We start from the raw sequence: 18,153 nt of genomic DNA, 5'->3' as shown, positions 1-18,153 counted from the left end.
AATTTTTTCCTGAATCGGGCAGCACTAGTTAGATTAGGTAAAGAAATTCGTCCCCCATCTGAGCAATCTTCATTCAATGTGATGACGTCGGAGGTTGAGGCGCCCAGTGGGAGGACTTATAAATTGTATATGAAAAAATGGTGGCCATGTTAGAACAACCCGTGGTCGAAGAAAATAGCGGTCAGCCTGATAAAGGTAAAGTAAACTGTTAGTTCCGACTGCGGGGATAGAGGAAGCCCCAGGCTATTCGGAGAATAATTACAGTGTGGGTTATTGAATAAGTAATTATAAAGTATGGATTAAATAAATGAAATTGATATTGTGTGTTTGCAGGGAGGTACAGCCTTGAGAAACAGTTTGGTGAAACATGTTAACTGGTCCCTGAACCAATGACCACTTAAAAAGATAAGTCACTAATCACTTTAATAGAACCCTAAGCTACTCTATTTATTTATACTGTAAATCACATTTGGAGAGGGATAAGCTTTTATAAAATGCCCCGATGAGGAGACAGCACTTAAAGCCTAAAACAATGAGTATTGATGAGTCTCAGGTGGTGTTTCTGAGGGTCACTAAAAGCAAGCCTATCTAATACAAAAAAAATCTGAATGAGAACAGCAAATGGAACATGAAAGCAGTTTCTTACCTTAACAGGTGTTATCCAGGGACAGCAGGCAGATATTCTCTACATGTGGGTGACATCACCGATGGAACCCCCTAGCAGACGTTTTCGCAAGCAGACTTGCTCGAAGACCTTCAGGCTTGCGATTGGCCTGCGCATGCGCGCGTGCCCCTCCCGCCCTGCCTAGGGCATGCGTCTCCTCCGCATGTCCTCAGTTTAGATAGCAAGCAAAGAAGCCAACCACGGGTAGGTGGGTGGGTTGCGAGAATATCTGCCTGCTGTCCCTGGATAACACCTGTTACGGTAAGTAACTGTGCTTTATCCCAGGACAAGCAGGCAGCATATTCTCTACATGTGGGTGGCCTCCAAGCTAACCAGAAAGGAATGGAGGGAAAGTTGGCAACTTACGAGAGTAGATGCTGCAAAACTGACTGGCCAAAGTGGCCGTCACGCCTGGAGAAAGCATCCAGACAGTAGTGAGAGGTGAACGTATGAACCGAGGACAGAGTGGCAGCCTTACAGATTTCCTCAATGGGAGTGGAGCGGAGGAAAGCAACAGATGCCGCCATCCCCCTGACGCTGTAGCCTGAGACTCGACCCGGCAGGGAGAGACCAGCCTGAGCATAACAGAAAGAAATACAAGCGGCCAACCAGTTAGAAATGGTCCGCTTAGAGACAGAGTGAACCCAAGCGATTAGGATCGAAAGAAAGGAACAGCTGGAGAGCAGAACGATGAGGAGCGGTGCACTTCAAGTAAAAGGTCAGCGCACGCTTACAATCAAGAGAATGTAGAGCCACTTCCCCAGGGTGAGAATGGGGCTTCGGAAAAAACACAGGAAGAACAATGGATTGGTTGATGTGAAAATCAGAAACAACTTAGGATGGGTACGGAGAACCACCTTATCGTGATGGAAGACAGTGAAAGGTGGGTCCGCTGCCAAGGCTTGAAGCTCACTGACCCGACTGGCAGAAGTGAGAGCAATTAGTAACACAACTTTCCAAGTAAGATACTTTAAGTGAGCCCGTGCTAGCGGCTCGAACGGGGGTTTCATCAATTGGGCAAGGACCACGTTAAGATCCCAAACCACCAGAGGAGGTTTAAGGGGCGGATGAATGTGAAAAAGTCCTTTCCTGAAGCAGGAAACCACAGGATGAACAGAGAAAGACTTCCCGTCAATCGGCTGATGAAAAGCAGCAATGGGACTAAGGTGGACTCGAACCGAAGAGAACTTGAGTCCAGCGGGTTATTCCATGTCAAGTGATCAAGGGCTCCCTGCATGACCATCACGGATTTTGATGAAACTTCATATGCAGAGTCCACCATGTCTCAAACGAACTTTGGTAAAGTTTTAGTTTCGCCTGTGGAATATTCGTGGAGATATAGCCATTTGTTTGACCCCCATACCGCAATGACATACAGTACGACAGTGACATTCTGACAACTTTGAGACACAATATCTCACGAGCTATGTTTTCAAAAAAACAGAAACTTAGCTACCCTGCACAGCTTTTGGAGCTCTATTCAGTGCTACCAATAATAATTTTTGTCGAGCACTGAGTGAATGGCTGAATTACAGTAAACTTGGCCGAAAAAATTAGTGCTCCAAAAAAAGTCAAAGTTTGACATTACTTAGCTCCCACAATAATTCAGTAATAAATGCGAAATTTGGCGCATAATGTCTCAGTACAACGTTGTTTTCAAAAGTACAATTTCAACCTCCAAGCTCTTTCCATTAGTTTACAAATTAAGTGTAAAGTTGCTAATTTGTGTAAAAAGGCCAAAAATAGGGTATTTCCAGCCTGCTTTTACAGAAAAATACCTTTTAGAAACTCTTTCAAATCAGTCTCATTAGAAAGAGCATATTTCAAACCCACTAGAAAAGTGGACTTCATTTTTCAACGCAGGTTAACAATGCCCGAAAAAGGGGGACAAAGTTGGGAGATGTCACCATGGCAACGGCCTACGTTTCAACTTACAATTATGTCACTTTTCACACTGTTTTTCCCTGTTTATTTTTACTCAAGCTTTGGGTACAATTATAGTGTTCTTAATTAATGATTATTCCTAACTAGAAATTGAGGTGATAATTTTGTTGCATGCAGATCACAAATTACAACTTGTTTTCTTTTTCTGCCAGTTCAAACTCTTGAACTGGTAGTGACAATGTCACCATGGACCAACGCAATAGAGTAGTAGTAATACTACGTCAATACAAAACTGTAACTTTAAAAATGACAGAACTATGTTGAAATATGTTATGTTATTTATTTCTTATATACCGCTAAATCCGTTAAGTTCTAAGCAGTTTACAGAGAAAAATACATTAAATATACAATAAAGGATACAATAAAATAAGATGAATTAAATAAAGAATGGGTACTTTGAAATAGAGGTTGTTGCTGTGGCAACTTCTCCCAACTTTGTCCCCCTTTTTCAGCCATTGTTAACCTGCGTTGAAAAATGAAATCCACTTTTCTAGGGGGTTTGAAATATGCTCTTTCTAATGAGACTGATTTGAAAGAGTTTCTAAAAGGTATTTTTCTGTAAAAGCTGGCTGAAAATACCCTATTTTTGGCCTTTTTACACAAATTAGCAACTTTACACTTAATTTGTAAACTAATGGAAAGAGCTTGGAGGTTGAAATTGTACTTTTGAAAACAACGTTGTACTGAGACATTATGCACCAAATTTCGCATTTATTACTGAATTATTGTGGGAGCTAAGTAATGTCAAACTTTGACTTTTTTTGGAGCACTAATTTTTTCGGCCAAGTTTACTGTAATTCAGCCATTCACTCAGTGCTCGACAAAAATTATTATTGGTAGCACTGAATAGAGCTCCAAAAGTTGTGCAGGGTAGCTAAGTTTCAGTTTTTTTGGAAACACAGCTCGGGAGATATTGTGTCTCAAAGTTGTCAGAATGTCATTGTCGTACTGTATTTCATTGTGGTATGGGGTCAAACAAATGGCTATATCTCCACAAATATTCCACAGGCAAAACTAAAACTTTACCAAAGTTCTTTTGAGACATGGTGGACTCTGCATATGAAGTTTCATCAAAATCCGTGATGGTCATGCAGGGCACTTTCCAAGAATCTGATCACTTGACATGGAATGACCCCAGCGCCAGACAAGTGCAACAGATAATCCATGACATCAGAAAGGGAGGCAGAGACCGGCTCCAGCTGCTGAGTAGCACACCAGGAAGAAAAGTGGGTCCACTTCTGATGGTAACATTGGTGAGTGGACTCCTTCCGTGACACTTCCAGGACATCCAGCACAGGCTGGGAGAACTGGAACGAGGGCATTAAGTCTCGAGGAACCAAGCTGTTAAGTGCAGAGACTGAAGGTTGAGATGGAGCAGAGAACCCTGACTCTGCGTAAGCAGAGAAGGAAAAACAGGCAGAGGAAGAGGCTCCCTAGAACTGAATTGCAACAGAAGGGAGAATCACGGCTGTCGGGGCCACCGAGGAGCAATCAGAATCATGGTGGCACGCAAAGACTTGAGCTTGACGAGAGTCTTCAGAATCAGAGGGAATGGAGGGAATGCATACAGGAACTCGTTTGTCCAATCCAGAAGGAAGGCATCCGCCTCGATCCTGAGAGGGGTGTAGACCCTGGAGCAGAAGCGGGGCAACTTGTGATTGAGGGGGGATGCGAACAGATCGACTTCCTGAGTCCCCCAACGAGCAAACACTTGACGCAGGGTTACGGAGTGGAGGGACTACTCGTGAGGCTGCAGCAGATGACTCAACTTGTCGGCCAGACAGTTCTGCTTGCCCTGAATGTAGACAGCTCGAATTAATATGTTGCGGCGAATGGCCCAATCCCAGAGCCGCATCGCCTCCTGGCACAGGGACCTGGAACCCGTGCCCCCCTGTTTGTTGATATAATACATGGCGACCTGGTTGTCCGTGCGAACTAGCACCACCCGGTCGCGAAGTAGGTGACAAAAGGCTTTCAGAGCGAGGAAAATCGCTCGAAGCTCCAGAAGATTGATGTGACAAAAGCGGTCGGCACGGGACCAAAGACCCTGGGTGCGCAGACCGTCCAGATGAGCCCCCCAAGCATAGGTCGACGAGTCCGTCGTGAGGACCTGTTGCAGAGGAGGAGCATGGAACAGAAAACCTCTGGAGAGATTGGAAGATAGCAACCACCAGCGGAGAGACCTCTGCAACAAAGGAGTCACGACAATGCGTCGGGAGACAGAATCCCGATCCTGGTTCTACTGCGGAATACGGAGGTGAAGTCTGGCAAAAGGAGTCACGTGGACCATGGAGGCTATGTGGCCAAGGAGGACCATCATGAGCCGAGCCGGCGCCGAGTGCAGATGGGTCACCATCCGACACAAGTGGATAAGGAACTCCTGACGAGGCCAAGGCAAGAAGGAGCGGAGACGAACCGTGTCCAGGATCGCTCTGATGAACTCGAGAGATTGGAACGGGTAGAGGTGAGACTTGGGAAAGCTCACCTTGAAGCCGAGGCTCTGAAGGAGCAAGATGGTCTGTCTAGTCGCTCGCAGGACTTCGGTGCGAGAGGATGCTTTGATTAACCAGTCGTCGAAGTAGGGAAACACCTGCAGGCCGCGGAGGCGCAGGGCCGCAGCTACCACAACCAGACATTTCATGAAAACCCTCGGAGAAGCCGCCAGGCCGAAGGGAAGAACATGATACTGGAGATGGAGATCCCCCTACCTGGAATCTCAAATACTGGCGAGAGGCCGGGTGTATAGGAATGTGCGCGTACACCTCCTTGAGGTTCAGTGAGCACAGCCAATTCCCCTCGTTCAAGAGGGAATACAACGTGGGAAGGGTGAGCATTCTGAATTGTTCCCGGAACAAAAACTTGTTCAGAGCATGGAGGTCCAGGATCAGACGCAGATTCCCCGTCTTCTTGGGTACCAGAAAGTACCAGGAATAAAATCCGGAGTTCCACTATTCCGGGGGAACCTCCTTGACCGCCCAAAGGCGAAGAAGGACCCGAGCTTCCTGCAAAAGGAAAGGAAGCTGGGACTAAGCAGAAGGAAACTCTCTTGGAGACAGGTCTGGGGGTACACGACTGAAGTGAAGGGAGTGCCCCTCCCAGATGATAGACAGTACCCAACTGTCGGTGGTAAGACTTTCCCACCGGATATAGAAATGATAGAGACAACTCCCGATGAGGAAGGGGGAAGGCTCCAGGAGGATGGGAGCCCGAAGGCTCAGACTGGAATTGTCAAAAGGACGGCCCGGGCTTTGCCGGGCCGGCGGCTGGGTCTTAGGTTGATGATGTTGCTGCTGCTGCAGTGGCTGTTCGAAGGAGGCCTAGAGAAACAGGAGTGGATTTTTGTGGATACCTCCGGAGAGGAATTTTATATTGTCGAGCCGGAGGGGCCTTAGGTTTAAGTTTCACCAGAGACGCAAAGGACCGCTCATGGTCTGAGAGGTGCTTTGTGGCCGCCTCGATGGAATCATCGAAGAGCTCATGATCCACACACAGGAGATTGGCAAGTCGATCCTGTAGATTCTGATCCATATCCACAATCCGGAAGCGACGCATGGCGATTGCAAAGGCTGTAACTCTCGAGGACAATTCAAAGGCATCGTAAGAGGCCTGAAACAGATACAAGCGGAGTTGGGAGAGGGTCTCCTCAAGGAGACGAAACTCCCGATGCCGAGTCTCAGGTACTACCCCCGGAACGAGCGGAGGGCATCTATACAGAACCGGAGGTAGGATGTGAACAAGAAATTGTAGTTAAGGACACAGTTCGCCATCATCGAATTCTGATAAAGGCGGTGACCAAATTTGTCCATCGTATGTCCCTCCCTGCCCAGGAGGACGGCAGCGTAAACCTTCGAGGAGTTAGACTTCTTCAAGGAAGACTCAACCACCAAGGATTGGTGGGAAAGCTGACGGGGACTTCGAGGCCGAGGCGCCCAACGAGGGCGTCGAGGCCGAGCTCGAGGCCAGTCCCGCAGGATCCATGGGGCCAAAGAGTTGGAGAATCTTGGCCACCAGTCTACGAAGAGCCCGCGGTTGGAAAATCACACAACGGGAACACGACTCAGCACGGTGCTATGCACTCAGGCACTCCACACACCAACGATGAGGATCGGTGATGGAGATGACCCGGTAGCACTTAGTGCAGTTTTTAAATCCGGAACGAGGCCAGGACATAAGAAAAAAGAGAGCCACAGCCACGCGAGGCCAGGCGGCCAAGGGAAGACCGAGACGAACCGAACAAAATGAAAATAAAGAAAATGAAAGACAGCACAGCAACTCAAAAGAAACTAACCAAATAAGCCACGGTACAAGAGGGACAATGAGATCGCACAAAGCAAGGGAGCAGTGCTTCTGGCTCCGCGGAAAACAGAGAACTGAGGACACGCGGAGGAGACGCATGCCTAGGCAGGGCGGGAGGGGCACGCGTGCATGCGCAGGCCAATCGTAAGCCTGAAGGTCTTCGAGCAAGTCTGCTTGCGAAAACGTCCGCTAGGGGGCTCCGTCGGTGATGTCACCCACATGTAGAGAATATGCTGCCTGCTTGTCCTGGGATAAAATACTGATCCACCACAAAAAAAAAGTGTGAATAGATTGCTCTCATTATAAAGAATTGATAAAAGTACAGTAGAGAATGACACGGGGGTAAATTTGTCCCCGTAGGAACTCAATTTCCCCATCCCATCCCCATGGGTTTTGTTGCTGACCCTGTCCCATTTCTGTAAGCTCTGCCTTAACCGCACAAGTCTCAAGCACTTATGATATTAAATTGTTTGAGGCTTGTGCAAATGAGGACAGAGCTTGCAGGAATGGGGCAGGAGCTTACAGGAATGAGTACCTGCAGGGACGGGGAAAAATTTGTCCCTGTGTCATTCTCTACTGTACAGACCTGTTACGCATACTTGACTTTGAAACTTGCTCCCCTGAAGTAAAATCTGTCGATGTCGACGGCTGCTTCTCTTGAAGGCAACGAGCAAAAGTGGGACTCGGTGTCCAGCCTAAAAACTATAAACACCAAATATAAGGATCAGTGAGAAAAGCAGCACTGCTTAAGAACATAAGAACTGCCATCTCTGGATCAGACCTTCGGTCCATCAAGTCCGGCGATCCACACACGCGGAAGCCCAGCCAGGTGTACACCTAGCATAATTTTAGATGTGCATCTAGTTTGCTTTTAAATCCTAGAACGGTGGATTCCGCAATAACCTCCTCTGAGAGAGCATTCCAGGAGTCCACCACTCATTGCGTGAAGTAGAACTTCCTGATATTTGTCCTGGACTTGTCTCCCCTTAGCTTCAGTCCATGTCCTCTTGTCCGTGTCACACTGGACACTGTAAATAATTTTTTTTCCTGCTCCATTTTGTCAATTCCTTTCAGTATTTTGAAAGTCTCGATCATATCCCCTCGCAGTCTCCTTTTCTCAAGGGAGAACAATCCCAGTCTCTTAAGTCGTTCCTCGTATTCCAAGTTCTCCATACCTTTAATCAACTTCGTTGCTTGTCTCTGCACCCTCTCCAGAAGTTTTATATCCTTCTTTAGGTTAGGAGACCAATGTTGGACACAGTATTCCAAGTGTGGTCTGACCATTGCTCTATAAAGCGGCATTATAACCCTCTCTGATCTACTCGTAATTCCCTTCTTTATCATGCCTAACATTCTATTTGCTTTCTTTGCCACTGCCACACATTGTGCCGACGGTTTCAGGGTCCTATCTATCAATACACCCAGGTCCTTTACTTGTACCCAGAATTGCACCTGACATTCTATACTCGTGTTCCTTGTTCTTTCTGCCTAAATGCATTACTTTGCACTTTTCCACATTAAACTTCATCTGCCATTTCTCCGCCCATTTCTCTAACTGACACAAGTCACTCTGGAGTTCCTCGCTATCCTTCTGCGATCTGATTGCCCGTGAAAGGCGTCAACATGACCGGAAGGAGATGGCAAAAGCAGTGGCGTACCTAGGGTATGTGGCACCCGGGGCCCATCATTTTTTGACACCCCCCCCCCATCCCCCCATGTAAAAAAATTTTTTTTTTTTTTTTTTTTTTGCAATAACCATGAAATGGAATAAATGGTCAGAATAGAAACAGGCAGTGAAAATTTTCTTTTATTGAACCTCATATATGTAACCATTATTCCAAACATAACATAACATAAATTATGTCTAAATTGTCATGACATTAGAAGTACATATGGAGTAGTTGCAGGTGATGCTTGGGACAGTTCTGATTGTGTTAGTTCGGTTTTATGTGTTTTTTGAATAGAAGGGTTTTTATTTCTTTTTGAAGGTTTTGCAGTCTGTGGTTGATATCAATTGGTTGTAGAGTTGGGGGTCGAGTGTTGCAGCTCGAATGGCTAGGAGGTTGTCGAACAGTTTTTTTTCTTTTGACGTTTTTGGTTGGAGGGTGTGTGAATGGTGCACAAGTTCTCCTATGTCTGTTTGAAGTGGATTGAATTATTTAGCTGAAGAAATTAGTTACCCCCCATTCCACACACATTAATTCTCTTCCATTTTTGTTCCCATTATAAAAAAACACTGATAAGTTCCCAGAAAAAAAATACATTAAAATAAGAAGTGAAAACAAAGGCCCCTACAGATGAGAACATAACATAAGAATAGCCTAACTGGGTCAGATCAATGGTCCATCATGCCCAGTAGCCCATTCTCATGGTAGCCAATCCAGGACACTAATACCTGGTCAAAACCCAAAGAGTAGCAACATTCCATGCTACCGATCCAGGGCAAGCAGACACTTCCCCCATGTCTTAATAACAGATTATGGACTTTTCCTCCAGGAATTTGTCCAAATCTTTCTTAAAACCAGCTACACTATCTGCTTTTACCATAACTTCTGGCCACTTCATTTTTAAGTTTAGATCTTTCCTTTCAAACAGAGACCTTGCTAGATGTCAAATACAGCACAAGGTAACTTCACATGGACTTAGCTGTGCAGGAAATGTGAATCTCCTCATACACCCACCATATAGTGCAAAAATGTGCAAAGGTCTGTTTTTTTCTTTCGATCACTACATAGCCTAATGCCACACAAGCAGCGCTGTTACAAACATATTCTGTAGGTCAATGCTAAGGATAACAAAGTTTCCTTCCTTGGACCAGAAGGAGATAAACCACTGGAAGAGATCCCAAAACAACACCCAAAGACCCACTCAGTGTGTGAATCAGTTGAGTGGAGTGGACTAACTGGGGGGTGGAAATGGGCCCGGAGTTTGCTCAGCAGAATTTCCCAGACCACCTCTTCCTCTCAACACATTGACACGCTGCCACCATCACCACTAGGAACACCTCACTGGGTAGGCCAGCTATGCTATAAACTTTATAAAACACATTATTATATTTTCTTATAAAGCACATATTTTAACTGACCTCTCTGACATCCTCAGCCTTTCCATTCACAAAAATAGAAGGAAGAAAAGTTCCCATTTCCTGCTGTCTCATGTCCCCGGCCTATACAATATTTTTTTTCTGCAGACCCTTCAAAAGTCTGACCAAATCCTCGTTTCACTTGCATTATAAAGTACTGAGGATGCCATCTCTCCCCAATCCCAGGTCCTAAAGTCTAAGACAGTAGCGCAAACTAATGCTGCCAGATACAGGAAAAAAAAAATTTTGATTCGATTCAGCCCTATTGAATTGGTTTTTCAATTCGATTTTCCTGCCCAGTTGGGTGATTTTTTTCAAAACTCCTGGTGGGTTTTATAGCTTTTTCACCCCCTTTGGCTTCTCCTAACCACACTGGCGCTGTGGTGTAAATAAAATAAAGAAACAAAAAGGACTTTTCCTCTTTCTGTTAAATCCTAGCTCACGTTTGCAGTCCAACACCAGCTCTGGCAGGATACACATTTCAAATCTGACATGTTATAATCACAAAACAGAAAATAAAATTAATTTTTCTACCTTTTGTTGTCTGGTTATATTTCAAATCTTGTTGGTCCAAGGCTCTGGTTTTCTTCTGATAACTTGCTTGCCAGGGTCTCCTTCTTTCTGCATGCTAACCATCCATCTGCCAACTCTGTCCTCCCTTTCCATTTCCCTTCCCTTCCCAGGAAGTCTGGTATCTTTCCTTTTTTTCATCTCCCTCCACAGATCCACCTTTTCTTAAATACCCTTTCATCCGGCATCTCTCCCTCCTTCCCCACCATCCCAGAGTCCACCATCTCTCCGTTTCTTTTCCTAATTACCCTCCTATCCAGTATCTCTATCCCTCCTCCACACCATCTCTTGTGTCCAATTTCTCTCCCTTTCTGTTCCTTCCCTCCCTAAATCCCATGGTCCATCATCTCTCTCCCTCTCCTCTATTTTCAGACCCATTATTTCTTCCCCCCCCCAAAGTTTGGCATATGCATGTCTCTTTGAACACCCCCTTCCCTCCGTGTACTTCTAAATCATGGTCCCCCCCCCAAAGGCCTGTCCCCCCTTAAAGGTCTGCCTGTCCCACCTTGAAGGCCTGCACCCCCCTTGAAGGCCTGTCCCTTCCCCTTGTAGGCCTGTCCCCCCCTTGAAGGCCTGCCTGCCTGTCCCCCCCTTGAAGGCCTGTCCCACCCCCTTGTAGGCCTGTCCCCCCCTTGTAGGCCTGTCCCCCCTTTAAGGCCTGCCTGCCTGCCTTTCCCCCCCTTGTAGGCCTGTCCCCCCCCCTTGTAGGCCTGTCCCCCCCCCTTGTAGGCCTGTCCCCCCCTTGAAGGCCTGCCTGCCTTTCCCCCCTTGAAGGCCTGTTCCCCCCCTTGAAGGTCTGCACCCCCCCAAAGGCCTACACCCCCCCCCCGAAGGCCTGCACCCCCCTGAAGGCCTGCCTGCCCCCCTTGAAGGCCTGCACCCCTTGAAGGTCTGCACCCCCCCCCGAAGGCCTGTCCCCCCTTGAAGGCCTGCCTGCCTGCCTGTCCCCCCCCTCCCCCTTGAAAGCCTGCTTGCCTGCCCGCCCGCCCCACCCTGAAGGCCTGATGCCCCGCCCCACCCCGAAGGACCGCTCGCCCCCCTGGCCTCCCCGCACCACCTATGAACAGCCGCAGCAGGATCGCGAAGTCAGCGTCAGCGATCCCTGCGTTGCTTCCTGCGCCACGGTCCCGCCCCTCCTCTGACGTCAGAGGAGGGGCGGGATCGCGGCGCAGGAAGCAGCGCAGGGATGCTGACCCTGACTTCGCGATCCTGCTGCGGGCTGCTTCACAGGTGGTGCAGGAAGGTCAGTGGGGCGAGCGGTCCTTTGGGGGTGGCGGGGGACTGAACGGCAAGGCCGGGAACACCCCCTTAGGGCTGGTACCCGGGGCGGCCCGCCCCCCCGCCCCCCCCTAGGTACGCCACTGGGCAAAAGTAACTGAAACTGAGAGAAAAACTTGCTGAGAAAAACTCCGAGTAAAGAAAATAAACCCAATATTAACTAAAAAAATAAAGAAGAACAAAACGCGAAAGCGGGAAGGTAATGCAGATTAACTGGAGTCTAGTCAAACAGTACTGCTTCACTCCACACAAAACAAAAAACTGAGGTACCACAAGCCTCTATGAGTGGGAAGGCAGTGGCATGTGCGCAGTACGGGTAGTCGTAAAGCTCTTAAAATTTTAAGTGATAGTTCACTTTCAGACTGTCCCATGCTGAGCTCTGTGGATGACATCACCCATTTGAGATAATATGCTGCTTGGTTATCCTAGGATAAAGGCATATTTTGATTATATGAGGGCCATTTTTAGCTTGACAATCCCCTTATTGTAAAAGTCTTCCTCCTGTTCCTTGAACCAGTTGACGACAGTTTTGTGGATGCCATCATCAGTCTCTGCCCAAGAATCAATTTTCTGCCCAAGAATTTCTTTAATTTTGGGTAAAGATGAAAATTCAATGGAGCCAGGTTTGGGCTGTTTGGAGAATGGTCCAGTATCTCCCACTGAAACTCCTGCAACACTTCTGCTGTGTTTTGAGAAACACATTTGCCTCATTCTTTACACCTTCACCATATACTTCAATTAGCTGTCATTTAATTTCAACTGACAAATGTTCTTTGCATTTAAAAAACAAATCACCAATTGCACCTCACAATTGGAGGGATTGATGATAGACATAGTTAATGCAATACCTCTGCACTGAAAAGCTTGGCAGGGTTATAGACAAGTCTAGACATGTTCCCAACAATGTTCCTGTCCAAAGCATCTAGTTACTATATGCAAATGATTCTTACTTTAAAAATGGCCCTCATATTGAACAAAAAGAAAGATTCAATAATATGCAACCTTCCATGAAAAATGTGAACCCTTAATTCAGTAACACAATGGCACTTTCTTGTGCAGCAGAATCATCAACTAAATGTTTCCTTTAACTGCTTATTAATCTCCCACCCTAACAAAGATGAATTTTGGCCCATTCTTCAATACAGAACTGTTTTAATTCAATTACATTTGAGGCCTTACTTTTAAGAATACAGTAGTTTGTTTTTAAATATTACCACATTTCAGTAGGTTTTGGTCAGACTTGGTCTGACATTCTGTTCTAGAACTTTCCAATATAAAGCAAACTATTTATGGTTCTATCATTGATGATAAGCCATCCAGGTACTGATGAAACAAAGCAGCTTCACTATCATGTTTCATTTTAAGTCTGGATGAGGTTCTGACTTTGAAAGAACGGTGTTTTCCTCAAACAAAATGTTATTATAATCAAGGTGGTCAATTTTTGACTATCTGTCCAGAGAATATTAGATTATATTACACTAGTGTTTAAGCCCGTTACATTAACGGGTGCTAGTAAAGCCTCCTTCCCTCACATGTCCCCAAATTTTCAGCCCCAGTTCCAAATCCATTTTTACCCCCCCCCCCCCGGTCCAGCAGCACCACTTCCCTGCTCCCCCGGTCCCTCTTCCCTACTCCCCCAGTCATCAGCACCTCTTCCCTGCTCCCCCAGTCAGCAGCACCTCTTCCCTGCTCCCCCGGGCAGCAGCACCTCTTCCCTGCTCCCCCGGTCCAGTAGCACCTCTTCCCTGCTCCCCCGGTCCAGTAGCACCTCTTCCCTGCTCCCCCAGTTAGCAGCACATCTTCCCTGCTCCCCTGGTCAACAGCACCTCTTTCCTGCTCCCCCGGTCCCTCTTCCCTGCTCTCCCGGTCAGCAGCACTTCTTCCCTGCTCCCCCGGTCCCTCTTCCCTGCTCTCCCGGTCAGCATCACCCCTTACCTGCTCCCCCGGTCTAGCATGTAGCTTTGTGAGCATTGCAGCCGGCTTTTGCGAACCTCACAGGCCGCTCTGCACCTCGGTAGCACGTTACCTCTGACGCGATCGAGTACGTCAGAAGAAACATTCTACTGAGGTGCTGTGTGGCCTGCGAAGTTTGGTACAGCCGGCCGCGATCCTCACGGAAGCAGCACCAACACTCTGCCGCGCTTTTGGGAGTCTTCAGCGGCTCAAAGCCCTCCTCCCGGCAGCCGCCGCCAGCGCCACTCCGCGCCGACAAATACAGCCACGGAGGGCAATCGGGGCGGCCAGGACGCATGCAGGGAGAGAGCTTGCCTGCGCTTCTCCAATGGTTGGTGAGTGAGGGCAGGAGGAGGGGAGTGGCCAGAGTGTTCCCTGCCGCCCGTTCTAAAATAGAATCCGGCCACAGATCAGAAAACATGGTGGCGGGGAACACGAAACCTTAGGGTTTTATTATATAGGATTACCATTTGTATTCCGCCAAAGCCCTTATGAGCTCATGGCAGTTAACAATAAATTCAACTACTGGAAACAGACCCAGTTAAACATAGTATATACTACCAAATACCTTAAAATACGATAAACACAAATTAGAATCAATTTCAAGAAATTTCTTAAATCCAGACTCTTCTGGGCTATCCACATGCTCTTTGGTGAACTAGAGTTGGGCAGCAATGCAATAAGTACACAGCAGCAGTTTCTTCCTAGCTATCTTGCCAAAGTGCCATTCAATTTTTCCTGATGGGCGATGAATGAGTATGGATTCCACAACCAAAGATCAACTGAGGCTGGATCTGGTACATGGTGTCAATTTTTTTTTTTAGGGAAGACTGGGAGCAAAAGAGAAGACCCCCAATTCTTCACTTGAACGTCTTTTAGGATGCTGTGAAGAGGGACAGTCACAGTCTCTATAGGAGATGACTAATAGTTCAGGACCACAAACATCTCAGCCCTGGGCTCGTCTTCCAGTTCCAAAGGAACTGGGATAATAGCTCCCTTTTCCCTGACAAAAAATGGGAAGGAAGACTCTCAGGTGGAGATCTTTTTTCTTATGGAGGGGAAGGGTTTTATGGTCCGATTGCATCATAATGCTTGAAGCTACTGAGAACCTTCAAAGACATGGGAAAAAATGTCTGTGGTCAAAAGACATGACGGTGGGGGGGGGGGGGGGGCGAACTCTTCATATAAATGAAGAAAGGCTAGTTCCTGAGTATGCTCAAGTCTGAGAAGGCTGTGAGCCGCGATAAACAAAGGAAACTTAAAATTTGGGGGGAAAGTCTAGAAAAGTACAGAGGAAGGAAGTTCCTGAAAGAAAAAAAAAAATTAAGAAAAGCAGATTGGGAAGACATCCCACGATGATAAATACTTCAGACAAAATTGGGGCTGAGAGGAGCCAAAAACGACGATGTTAGCCTCTCACTTCTGATAAAAACAGACTCCTGGTCTTGCACATCCAAGGCGCCCGCACAAAAATGTTGGGACGCTGTCTTCATCTTTTAAATTGATACATATGCTATTAAGCATCTACAACCAGGGCTCCATGGATATGTCACCCACATGTAAGACTATCTTGGCCTGTTTCTCCTTGAAGAAAACATTCCCTGCCAACATTTGTCTGCCAATAAATCTTTAATTCTGAGGAATGTTTCCTGTAAGCATCTTTATTGCCAACAGCAGAGTGAACCTGTGACCATGTAAATAACTCCTTAGGCACTGAAGATTTTGTGCTAATTTCCAGACCCCCCTAATTAGTGCCTTAACTCGAACTGAGGTACCTTTCTCTTGAAAAGAGACATGAAGAGCTCCAGTGTGGATGTGCATCATTAACAAAAGATAGTTTGTGCTATTCCTAAGCCTTGTGACCAGTCACGGGGTTGAAAAACATGGATCAGCTTGTTTGCCACAATATGTCTATTCTCGATAGTTATTATGTGAGATAAAAATACAGTTACATAGTTATCCAGCAGTACAAGGATTATTTTGTTTGCCAACTAATCTCAAAAAGTTATTAGACTGTTCCATAACTCTAGATCAGGGATGCCCACACTTTTGGGGCTTGCGAGCTACTTTTAAAATGACCAAGTCAAAATGATCTACCAACAATAATTTTTTTAAAAAAACAGAGCACACTGAAAGGCAGAGAAAATGTTAATTATCATTCATATTCCGGGGTTTTTTTCAAAGAGGTCAAGGCAGATGACTCTATGCAATGTCAGCTCAGTAACAACCATACAAAAATAGACATATATACACCCTCCCTTTTTACTAAACCGTGATAGCAGTTTTTAGTGCAGGGAGCTACGCTGAATGCCCTGCGCTGCTCTCGATGCTCATAGGCTCCCTGTGCTAAAAACCGTTAGTGCAGTTTAGTAAAAGGGAGCCATAGTGCAAAATATAGACAGCAGATATAAATTCTCAAAACGGACACATTTTGATCACTAAACTGAAAATAAAATCATTTTTCCTACCTTTGTTGTCTGGAGATTTCATGAGTCTCTGGTTGCACTTTCTTCTTCTGACTGTGCATCCAATATTTCTTCCCTTCTTTCAGCCTCCTGTATGCTTCCTCTCCTCCAAACCTCATTCTCTCCCCCAACTCTCCCTTTCTCTCTCCATGCCCCCCCTTCTTTCTGTCTCCCTGCCTGCCCCCTTTCTCTCTGCCCTCCCCCAAGCATACCAGGTTTGCCACCGCCGCCATTGGGGAACAGGCCTCTAAGCCACTAGGTTTGCCGCTTCCACCGCCATCCAGAGAACAGGCCCCCAAGCCACTGCCGCCCTAAGCTCTCCCTGCAAAAGCATCGCACTAACCAGCATTCCATTCCCCGACGTCAGAGAGGAAGTTCCGGGCCAGCCAGGCAGCGATTGGCTGGCCCAGAACTTCCTCTCCGACTTCAGAACTGACGTCGGGGAAAGGAATGCTGGTCGGTCCGACGCTTCTGCAGGGAAAGCTTGGGGCAGCGGCGGGGGACGTAGGGAAGAGGAAGGCTGATTGGCCTGGTAGATCAGGATGGCAACACGAGTCTATCACGGAGCCCGGGATGGGCTCCGCGATCGACTCGTGTTGCCTTCCTGGTCTACCGGTCGATTGCGAACGACGTATTGGGCACCCCTGCTCTAGATGAATATCTGATGTAGTTTCTCAAAGCCTTTCCTAAGTTACATTTTTCATCTTCTTTTTGTCTTCTATCCTTCTACATATATGAGCATATATATATTTAAAAAAAAGTTTCCATGCCTAAATAATCATTACCCAAGTCCCCAATCATGCACATTCCCCATCCTTACTACTTCACTCCGTATCTGTGCCTTTCTCTCACATATAAAAACAACACAAACATATCCAGGCGTCTAATAAGTATCATAATAATTCTGCCACTGTTTAAGGCATCAGCATATATGCCATTGTTGCTGAATGAAGCCTGCAAAAACTGACCTGATTTGAGGCAGGAATTTTTTCTTATAAGCATCTTCAATGCTCTGGAGGTATGAAGTTGACACTTTCTTCTCAGCCAGCTGAAGAAGTAAGAGTTAGATTTTAGATTTAACAACTTGCCTTTCCAAATCCATGGTCAAAGCACATTACATTCAGATATAGCAAAGTTACTTACTATAACAGGTGTTATTAAAGGGACAGCATGCAGATATTCTCACATGTGGGTGATGTCATCCACGGAGCCCCGGAAAGGACTGCTTTAAAAGTGCATCGCCACTTTAAGAACTTGAGAAAGTTTGTGAGCTGGCCATACCGTGCATGTGCGAGTGCCTTCCTGCCCGACACTGCTCGCGGCTCCTCAGTTTGTTAAGCAAACTAAGAAGCCAATCTGGGGAGGTGGGTGGGTTGTGAAAATATCTGCCTGCTGTCCCTGAATAACACCTGTTACGGTAAAGCACAGTTACTTACCGTAACAGGTATTATCCAGGGACAGCAGGCAGATATTCTCACATGTGGCTGAAGTCATCCAGGGAGCCCCGATACAGACACTTTAAAAATGCATTGCCACTTTAAGAAATTTAGATGAGGAGGTGTGTGAAACAGAAGACCTCTGGACAGACTGGAAGAATTCATCCACCACTGAAGATGCTGTTGAAGAGATGAGGTTACAGAAATGTGCTTTGAGAGGGGGGTCGGTCTCTTGAGACCACTGTGAAGCTAGAGACCATTGAGGCATCCTGGGATGAAGTCTTGCAAATGGAGTCACATGGACTGTGGAGGTCATGGGGCCTAAAAGATCCATCATTTGCCTGGCCATCTGATGAGAAAGCTGAAGTGTCCCGATACTCTTGAGGAAGACACGCTCTCAGCTGAGTTGTATCAAGAAGAGCTCTAATGAACTGGAGCCTCTGAGATGGATGAAGCTGGGACTTG

General features: G+C 46.6%; 1 protein-coding gene across 1 annotated transcript in view; it reads right to left on the bottom strand.

Annotated features, from left to right (window-relative positions):
• NDUFA10 (NADH:ubiquinone oxidoreductase subunit A10) overlaps window positions 1-18,153 on the bottom strand; it is a 367,340-nt gene that overhangs the window by 109,241 nt on the left and 239,946 nt on the right. Inside the window, exon 6 of the mRNA XM_033944949.1 lies at window positions 17,221-17,300. Coding sequence (XP_033800840.1) covers window positions 17,221-17,300 — 80 coding nt within the window. The remainder of the gene's footprint in view (window positions 1-17,220; window positions 17,301-18,153) is intronic.

The sequence above is a fragment of the Geotrypetes seraphini genome, chromosome 5 (assembly GCF_902459505.1).
Source record: "Geotrypetes seraphini chromosome 5, aGeoSer1.1, whole genome shotgun sequence".
Lineage (NCBI taxonomy): Eukaryota > Metazoa > Chordata > Amphibia > Gymnophiona > Dermophiidae > Geotrypetes > Geotrypetes seraphini.
The sequence above is the reverse complement of the archived record's forward strand: the minus strand, read 5'-3'. Positions and strand labels throughout refer to the sequence as shown.